A 9,922-nucleotide genomic window follows, 5' to 3' on the forward strand; every position below is an offset into this window, starting at 1 on the left:
TATGTCTTCCAATGGCGACAAAAAAACTTCTTTGTTGTAAGTACGATTTTAACCAGTCGATCACTATGCCCGTAAAACCAACCCAGTGTTCCAGTCTATGTAGTAGTATAGAATGATTAACTGTATCGAAAGCAGCACTCAAATCAAGAAGTACCAAGACGGATGATTTGCCAGCATCAGAATTCAATCTTATGTCATTCATAACTTTGATAAGAGCTGTTTCAGTGCTGTGGTAGGCACGGAAACCAGATTGAAACTTATCAAAATAGCTATTAGACATTAAAAAGGCAGTTAATTGGTTAAAAACAATTTTCTCTATTATTTTACCCATAAATGGTAGATTGGATATGGGCCTATAGTTGTTTAGTACCAGTGCATCCAGGTTGTTCTTTTTCAGTAAGGGTTTCACAACTGCTTCTTTCAGACAGCCTGGGAATATGCCTGTTTGTAGTGAGGTGTTGATGATCTGAAGTACATCTGGTGATATTAGGTGTAAGATGGATTTGAAGAAGGCTGTTGGTAGAATATCTAAGTCAGATGTAGAGGAGCTAAGACTTTGTACCGTTCTATTAAGAATGTCCACATTAAAATTTCTCATGAGGTTAGGATTTAACTTCACCGTAACAAGTTGGTCCGAATCTTGGGTCGGTTGCACATGTGTGAGTATGTTTGTACGTATTTTTTCAATCTTACCTTTGAAAAAGGATGCAAACTCATTGCATTTGCTGACTGAGAGGAACTCAGAGGGCATTTGATTTGGGGGCCTTGCTAGCTTTTCCACAGTGCCAAACAGGACGCGTGCATTATTAATATTTCTGTTAATTATGTCAGAGAAAAAAGATTGTCTAGCTTTAGAAATTTCTTGGTTGTATTTCGAGAGTGTGTGTTTATAGATTTGGTAGTGGACTTCAAGTTTGGATTTACGCCACTGTCTTTCAGCCCTCCTGCATTCTTGCTTTAGCAATATAACTGTGGGATTCATTCTCCAAGGGGCTTTTTTATGTCCCACTGTTCTGGTTTTTTCGGGGGCAATAACATCCATAATATGGGTCATCCTTGCATTAAAATTAACCATGAGATCATCTGCATTCTCTGAAGTTTGACTTTGGATCTCTGAAAGTGCTTGCTGAAAGAGTGAGGCTGTCTCACAGTTGATTATACGTTTTTTGACTGTAACAGATTCCCTTTGAACATGAGGGTACATAGAAACATCAGAAAAAATGCAGTAATGGTCAGAAAAGCCATAGTCTTTGACACTAGCACAAGCATTGAGGCCTTTTGTTATTATTAGGTCTAGAGTGTGACCTTGGTTGTGTGTTGGTCCTGTTACATGCTGTGTAAGGCTAAAAATGTCAATAAGACTTAAAAATTCCTTAGCATAGACATTCTCTAAGTCGTTTACGTGAAAATTGAAGTCGCCTGTTATAAAAAGGCTATCATAGTCCACACAAACATTCGACAACAGCTCACCAAATTCCTCTAAGAAGAGTGGTGCAGAAAGTCTTGGAGGTCTGTAGATAGTTAATAACAGTATGTCGGAAGAACATTTTAGAACTGCAGCTAAGTATTCAAAAGATGAAAATTCACCTAGTGCTGTCTTTTGACATTGAAACAGTGCCTTGAAAATAATTGCTATCCCCCCTCCCTGTTTATTCTGCCTTTCTGTACTAATGAAATGAAAGTGAGGCGGGGTTGCTTCTATAAGTGTGATAGAACTAGTGGATTTTTCCAGCCATGTTTCAGTTAAAAATAAAAAATCAAGGTTGTGGGTACAGATAAACTCATTGACAATAAAAGGCTTGTTCCTTAGAGACCTGGCATTCTGTAAAGCTAATTTAACATTGAGCATTGGAGGCATTTCCACTGTGGTATTTTGAGTGAGTTTTTTTGGGACAGCACTGAGGTATTCCATGTTTGCCTTCTTGGGGTAATGTATAGGCCTACGTGTCCTGAAGAGGCTTTGCTTGGTTGTTAGAACTGGAATAAGATTGTCCACGGGTCCCCTTATCTGCTTATTTTCAAAACCGCTGTTACTATGTGGGTAGGGACCCAGTTGATATCAGACTGTGCTTTCAACAAGGTCATCATCACTGATACTATTGTACTCCAGAGCACAGACAGGTGGTGGTGGGGCTCTGCCTTTTTTGGGTGCAGTCGTGGATGGAAGTATTCTTTCACACACACACACGCGCACACACACACACACACACACACACACACATACATACATAAAGTGTAAAGTGTCCACAGTGTTCACATGTGCCTTAGCTAAGTGGCACATACTGTAGAAGCCTAGACAAGGTGGCCATAAAGTGTCCAGGAGTGTCCATGGTCTCTCTGCCTAGTACAATGTCCATTGTATTCCTTGGAAAAGAGATGGGGGGTAACACAAGTCGCCCCCTTTGTCTCTCCACACACACACACACACACACACACACACACACACACACACACACACACACACACACACACACACACCAAAAATAAAGTGTACATAGTGTCACCTGTGCTGTGTGGCCAAGACAAAGTTACCACCAAAGTGTCCAGGAGTATCAGTAGTTCGGGGGGTTACACACGTCGCCAACTGTGTCTCTCCACACACACACACACACACACACACACACACACACACACACACACACACACACACACACACACACACACACACACACACACACAGACACACACACACACACACACACACACACACACAAGCAGCTGTGCATTCCACTGAAGAGGAGTCGAAGGGTTAAGAGTCCAGGTAAATAAAGTGTACAGCAGTGGGATTTGTTTATGCAGTCCAGTCCCCTATGACGATCTCTTTTTGCGTGTCCTTCTGTGCAATGTTGAATAGCTGGATGGCCTTGGGTACAAAGGACTTCCGCAGCCTGTCTGTCTTGCAGGAGATGGCGCGCAGTAGTGATGCGCGGGTCACCCATTGACCCGCGGGCACCCGCGGGCCGGGTGGGTTGGGTTGCAATTTTTGTAAGTATCGCGGGTTCGGGTGGGTCGGGTCAAAATAGTGAAAACCCGCAACCCGGAACATTTGGAAATGTTGGTGAAATTGCCATTTTGTGTTACAGAATTTCTCAATTATGATGGCTTGTGAGTTTCAAAACTACTGGCCAAAAATAAATAAATCGCCCGCGCATCCCTATACTGGCTAAAGCGCTCTCTTCGTCTTGCACTAATTACAATTGAAATTGCCTCAGGAGTTGTTGCTTCCTTTGATTTGGAGGTTTTGCAAATTTTCTCAACTTAAGCCCTTAAAGCCTGTCCTAAAATAAATGTAGAAGTCAGTTAATAATAATTGTAGTAACCTATCCTTCAGCTGGCGATTACAAAGCTCTCTCTCTCTCGCTCTCTCTCTCTCTCTCTCTGTCTCGCTCTCCCCCCTCACTCATGCCGATTTCTTATTGTCTCGAACTGTGCTTTAAAATACATGTATGAAGTAATCAATTATCATTATAGTGTAAGGGATATTCGATGCTTATAGCGTTGCTATCTTTTCCTGCCATAGCGTCATGTGGAATGTGTCATCAACACGATGATCAAGAATGAACAGGTGCAGCAATAGGTTTTTGGTATAGTGCTGCTTAATTGGCTGTAAGGTATCATGCTGCCTATAATAACGTTAGTATGCCCCATATTATTTATTAATGTAAAAATGTCAACAATAATTTGCAAAAGGCCTATTTACAATTTCTCCTATGGCCCTGCCGTTGTCACAAAGTTTGCTCTCAAAGCTCTCACTTGCGCAGTTATCAGTTTGAATTACATAGCCTTGGTGTCCACACATGAAATGTTACCTTTTAAAACTAATATTTTTTTCAGCTCATGTTTCGAGCCTATGCACTCACTCCTTAGCGTTTGTTTGCACCGCCAAACTTGTCTGTGGGCTCGAAGGCTCACTTTAAACACGAGAAAAAAAAACATGAGAAAACGCGATGCGAATGGTTGTAGCCTACGGAAAGCCGACTGAAAGAGCAAGATTTGTAGCCTATATTTTTGGTCAAGGCGTCCTGTGACACTGTTGCAGACTCTGTCATGTGTTTTAGTTGTGAGACACTGTACAAATAGACCAATGATGGACAAACAGGTTATCTGTTACAGACATCCATAATAGGCTACCTGGGTCTCCCAACCGCTTATGCAGGGCAATATTTAATGTCATCGCTCCTAAAAGGCACGACGCAACCCCATGCAAAGTTTAAATTAGTGCATGACTTCGTATCCTGCTGCGTGGATTTACGCACATTTACTTTTGTCCCGGAAGGGCTTTATGCAGGTTGCATAAGGGTGTGTACAGGCGCGAATGCAGTCACAGAGTCTCGAGGAATGTTACGATGGCGTCATTGGGTTTTGGATGGCTCACGGTTAGGTTTTGACCCTTCTTTAGATGTTGCCTACCAAGCTTCAAGCGAGCGCGCACTCAGTTCGGTAGAGTGAGGGGGGCGGTATGCATATCCACTGGAACTCCTAAAATTCATATAGGACTATAGTTCTGTCTGGTTTGGCCTGTAGTGTCACATTAAACATTGCATTAGAAGAATATATCAGGGTTAGGCTATAGCCTACTTTTGAGAATTCAATTGATTGTCTGATACTATAGCGTTAGACCTATGAAACTATGCTTTTATGAAAGGCGATAGATATAGCCTACAACTTCGTCATTGGCAATCCGATAGTCGGTAAATGCAGTTGGTCTAGGTCTACAAATAGTTCTGAATCTAAAATTAATCGAAGTCACACATGAATGTATGGTGGCAAGCAACATCTTATTTTAAATCATTATTTGGAGCAAGTGCCGAGGCGCGCGGTCCGGCCCAGCCAGCCGCACAGCCCAGCTGCTGCGCATGGCATGACAAGCAGGGAGAGAGGGAGAAAGGCGAACGATAGAAGCCAGATATTATCTGCGCTGATGATAACTATGCCTAATTGAAATGCACATTTGGTCTACTCGATATGGGGTTTACTTAAACTTATGATTAATTTATTATCACCCTCAATATAATCTGGACAGGCTTCAGAATTTTCCGTCATCCATCTAAAGGCATTTGTCGGTTAACGCGACCTATGTGTTAAGTGCCAACCCTTCTCCTTTAGGTTGGCTTAAAATTAGCCATCTGTAGGCTACAGCAGTGTTTCCCAACCAGGGGTACGTTTACCACTAGGGGTACGCGAGCACACTGCAGGGGGTACTTGGAAACATGTTATTATATCAAATGTATAGAGCAGCCACATCATGACAGAGAAAATGATATAGAAAATTAAAATTAATTAGGGGGTACTCATGGCACAACTAAGAGGCTTAGGGGGTACGCAAGACAAAAAAGGCCTACAGGACGTGTTTTTTATTTCATTTTGTATCATTTTTATTTTTTGCGGGTCATATTGGGCGGGTCGGGTGAGTTGCTTTGAAATCTCTCGCGGGCCGGGCGGGGCGGGTGGAAATATTTAATGGGTTGGGTTGGGGCGGGTGTTAAAATAACACCCACCCGCGCATTACTAGCACGCAGTCTGTAGCTGAACAGGCTTCTCTGGTTGTCGAAGACTGGGTACAGGGGGTGCTTGTAGTTGTCCAGAATAGAGTCCAATCTGCTAAGTGTCCTCTTGTCAGCAGTGGTTGTGAGGGCGTCCAGTTCTGTGCCTACAACAGACCCTGCTTTCCTCACCAGCCTGTCAAGTCGCCCAGCATCTCTCTTCCTAATGCTGCCACCCCAGCATGCCACAGCATAGGAGAGCACACTGGTCATGGCAGACTGGTAGAACAGGAGTCTGTTGCAGAGATCTCAGCTTTCTTAGAAATTAGAGTCTGCTCTGTCCTTTCTTGTACAGTGCATGTGAGTTAGCAGACCAGTCCAGTTTAGAGTCCAGGTGAACACCCAGGTACTTCTCGTACTACCTCCTCGATGGAGACAGGCACCAGGGGTGGGGTGGTTCGCCTGAAGTCGATCATCTGCACCATTTGACAAAGTTCTCCACCAGTCCCCTGTACTCCCCATCCTGCCCATCTTTGATGCATCCAACAATGGCTGTGTCATCCGAGAACTTTTGCATGTGGCAGGTCTTCGTGTTGTAGTTGAAGTCAGTGGTGTACAGGGTGAACAGCACGGGGGAAAGCACCGTTCCTTGTGGAGCTTGTTCCTTGTGGAGCATGTTAAAACCAGTATTACTCCTGACCTCATGGTTCATTTGTTACCCCCCTCTCTCTCTCTCTCTCTCTCTCTCTCTCTCTCTTTCTCTCTCTCTCTCTCTCTCTCCATCTAGGTCTGTTTGGTCTCTCCTCCTCTGTGCCACGTCAGTTCCATGTGGTGAAAGAGGAGAAGACCTGGACAGATGCCCAGCAGTACTGCAGAGAGAAGTTCACTGACCTGGCCACCATACACAACTTGACAGACATGGAGGAGATCAAGAGAGTGATCAAAGATGCAGGTATTGGGATTGAGTGGGGGGTTTGGATCGGGCTGAAGAATGGAGAGTGGCAGTGGTCTCTGGCTGATGAGGCTAAGTTCCGGAACTGGGATACAGATGATGAACAGCCCGATGGCAGAGAAGGTGAAGTCTGTGTGCGCATTCACGAGGAGGGGAAGTGGGACGATCAGCCCTGCTCACAGAAGTGTCCCTTTATTTGCTACAATGGTGAGATACCACCTAGGTTTCCTTATCCCCTCATGCATAAAGATGCATTTGTCATGTTATGATGTCAGGCTGTTAAACTGTCCTTGGTCCTTCAGTAACACATAACACATACAGTGACATATTGTCATTATAACAGGGCTAAACTCCACACAGCCCTATGTGCTGGTTGAAGAGGAGAAGACCTGGCCAGATGCTCAGAGATACTGCAGAGACCACTACACAGACCTGGCCAGCGTGAGGAACCAGGCAGAGAACGACAACATCACAGGTCTACTTACAGGAGGAAATGACGATGCATGGATTGGTCTGTTCAGAAATGCCTGGGAGTGGTCAGATGGCAGCAGCTCCTCATTTCACCACTGGAATTCTGAGGAACCCAACAATGACTACAGTGTGAATGGGCTCTGTGTGGAAATGTGGCCCTCTGGTTGGAATGATGTATCCTGTCATCATCCTAAATACTTTGTCTGCTATGAAGGTGAGTCTTACAGCCCTCAGCTCAGCAGCATGTAAAAGCATATGGGTGGTAAGGCTAAGGCATTCGACCACAAATGGGTTTGCATGCCCATGGGGACCCAGGTTTGAGTCAGGCTTAGATTAATTCAATTAGATTAATTCAGTTCAGATGTTTGTTGTTGAGTCAACATAACATTACAGTGCAAGTTAATTTTGTCTACAGGCTGACTTGCTACTGATTGCTGCTATTCGACTCAGTGTTATGTTGTGATAACAACTGTCACACCTGCAGCTTTCAGTACCCCAGACTTGGAATCACACCTGTGCAACTTTAACCTCTTGTGGTTTATAACCACTGCTAACACAACATACTGTAGAGTATGAAGGTTGTGTTCAAATTGTTTCAATTTCTTTGTTCCTGAATGTAGTGTTTGAATGTTCTGAAAGTAGTCTTCATTCCTCAGCTCACCCCAATGCTACAGTGAAGGTGGTGTCCACACCTGCTCCCTTCTACTCTGGAGATGTCGTCACCCTCAGCTGTGACATACCAGACTACGCTGACTGGCTTCAGTATGTCTGGCTGAAGGACAACAGCACAGTTCCTGGTGAGAACAGTCAGACCATCAACATCACACTCCCTCTAGAGGCAGGCCAGTACCAATGCAGTGGAGAGAGAGAAGATCGCCCAATGACATCCTCTGTAAGCAAGTCTGTGGACATTATGAACAGTGGTAAGATATTATTGTTATTGTTATTATTATTGTTATTGTTATTGTTATTAGTATTATTATTATTATTAGTAGTAGTAGTAGTAGTAGTAGTAGTAGTAGTAGTAGTAGTAGTAGTAGTAGTAGTATTAGTAGTAGTAGTAGTAGTAGTAGTAGCAGTAGCAGTAGTAGTAGTAGTAGTATCTCACCCACTCATTTAAAGCCATTTATACTGACAACATGGCCGATCTCTTTCCCCCCCTAGACAAGCTGGTCCTGGTTCCTGAGAACAAGACCTGGATGGAGGCTCTGCAGTACTGCAGACAGCACCATGTGGACCTGGTGTCTGTGACCTCTGCGAAGACCCAGCGCTGGGTGGAGGGGTGGGCCAAAGGAGCCTCATCTCAACAGGTGTGGCTGGGCCTGCGCTACTACCGCAGCCTTGGCTTCTGGTTCTGGATCAATGGATACTCTGTCTGCTATGACAACTTCGCCTCCAGTGGAGACAGAATGCCGAGCTGTGACATCGCTGTGGCAGCAGTCGGAAGAGAGACGGGCCAGTGGGTTAGCCTGCAAGAGACTGAGAAACTCAACTTCATCTGCACCAATGAGGAGTGTAAGTGTGTTTCTGTTTGTCAGTGGTGTGTCTCTGTGTGTGTGAGTGTGAGTGTGTGTGTGTGTGTGTGTGTGTGTGTGTGTGTGTGTGAGTGTGAGTGTGTGTGTGTGTGATATCTAGTAACGTATTTCTGTGTGTGTGTGTGTGTGTGTGTGTCATCTGGCAGGAGACGTACTGCAGTGGAGACTACCGGAGGCAGGAGAGGGCGTCCAGAAGGTTTAACCAATCAGGAGAGGGCGTCCAGAAGGTTTAACCAATCAACGCTTAGTTCCACGTCTCTTTCTTTTGGCCTTTTTTCTCATAAAGTTATAAACACTGTTTAAATCATGTGTGCACTGCATCACTGAGCGTGGTTACATGCACATTAATAATTCGATTAAGCATTACTCCGATTATGAATAGAACGTGGAATACTCCGATCTGGTCCGGTCTACATGCTAAATGAACGTCATCGAATCGGATGATTTGATTCTACCCCAAGATTTGTCCTCCAGTTGCACACATCTGTTTTCAGCCAAACCTTTTTTTAATTTTGTCTTTGAAAATAACGCTGTAGCTAGAGGTCAAATTGCTGTCATTTTGCCACTCTATCGCGTCACTAAAAGAAAACAACCGTTGTTTCGGAAAACACGTAGGCCAAGCTATCTGAATACGTCATTTCATCCATTCTCAAACACACTTTCTTCCCTACTTCATACGCCTAAAAACTATTCAAATGACACATGTCCAGCCTACCTAGAACTACCTAACAGAAGCACAACCACAACTCTGCTATTGCTGCCGAACAATGTGCGTATTCGAAAACGTGACAAAATGTTGCAGCGGTTGAACATGTCACTTGTTAAATAAATTAGCCTAGTTCTAAATAACCTTAGTGGTTGTCGGCCAAATTAATTAATTCAGTTGTCGCTACTTGACGCAAGGGATGGGAAGGGGCGGGGGAATCCCCCTGGCAGAGAACCTCAGCAAAGCAAGTAAGCGAGCTGTCACGGAATCCCCTCAAAATTGACCATATCATCATTCGGAAGTTGGCTGTTTGTTTGTTTCATCTAGATGGTGCATTAAACTGTAATATGAAATCATATCACTAGACCACGGTGCAAATTCGTATTTGGATGTAACAAGCACATTTTTTGTTCTCCCAGGCACTTCTAGACAACAAGCAGCGAGTGCAATTACCCAGGAATGTTTTAGCTGAAGATGGTCGTAGCCTGACACAAACCTGGACGCTAACAGATAGAGAATCGATTTTATAACGGTGCTTTGGGGAAATTATTATAACAGTGCTGTGGGATATGCGACTACCGGTATATCTTTTAATGTTGGCTAGATCCCTGGCTTGCCCTGTTGCCAGACTGTCAGTTAGTGCATTTGCTAGCTACGTATCATGAGTTACGAACACTTCTTAAAAACTCATCTGAAGCGGCCCAAAGCCATGTCATGCAAGACCTTTGTTTCGGGAATGCGGTTGGATCAAGGGTGCGTAATTTATTTCCTTGTG

General features: G+C 44.1%; 1 protein-coding gene across 1 annotated transcript; it reads left to right on the top strand.

The window, feature by feature from the left end:
• The first annotated feature begins 3,547 nt into the window (after positions 1 to 3,547).
• On the top strand, positions 3,548 to 8,674 carry LOC134444365 (C-type mannose receptor 2-like). The gene is made up of 5 exons (XM_063193702.1): positions 3,548 to 3,565; positions 6,306 to 6,558; positions 6,779 to 7,120; positions 8,071 to 8,369; positions 8,588 to 8,674. Exons 1-5 carry the CDS (start codon positions 3,548 to 3,550, stop codon positions 8,672 to 8,674), a joined length of 999 nt encoding a protein of 332 aa, XP_063049772.1.
• The last annotated feature ends 1,248 nt before the right edge of the window (positions 8,675 to 9,922 follow it).

The sequence above is a fragment of the Engraulis encrasicolus genome, unplaced genomic scaffold, assembly GCF_034702125.1.
Source record: "Engraulis encrasicolus isolate BLACKSEA-1 unplaced genomic scaffold, IST_EnEncr_1.0 scaffold_52_np1212, whole genome shotgun sequence".
Lineage (NCBI taxonomy): Eukaryota > Metazoa > Chordata > Actinopteri > Clupeiformes > Engraulidae > Engraulis > Engraulis encrasicolus.

What these genes read in the sequence shown, in the direction of transcription:
- LOC134444365 (XM_063193702.1), top strand. An exon ending in ACAGCCCGATGGCAGAGAAG is followed by an intron (nt 6,559 to 6,778) that starts GTGAAGTCTGTG and finishes TCATTATAACAG; the next exon opens with GGCTAAACTCCACACAGCCC. An exon ending in GAAGAGAGACGGGCCAGTGG is followed by an intron (nt 8,370 to 8,587) that starts GTTAGCCTGCAA and finishes GTCATCTGGCAG; the next exon opens with GAGACGTACTGCAGTGGAGA.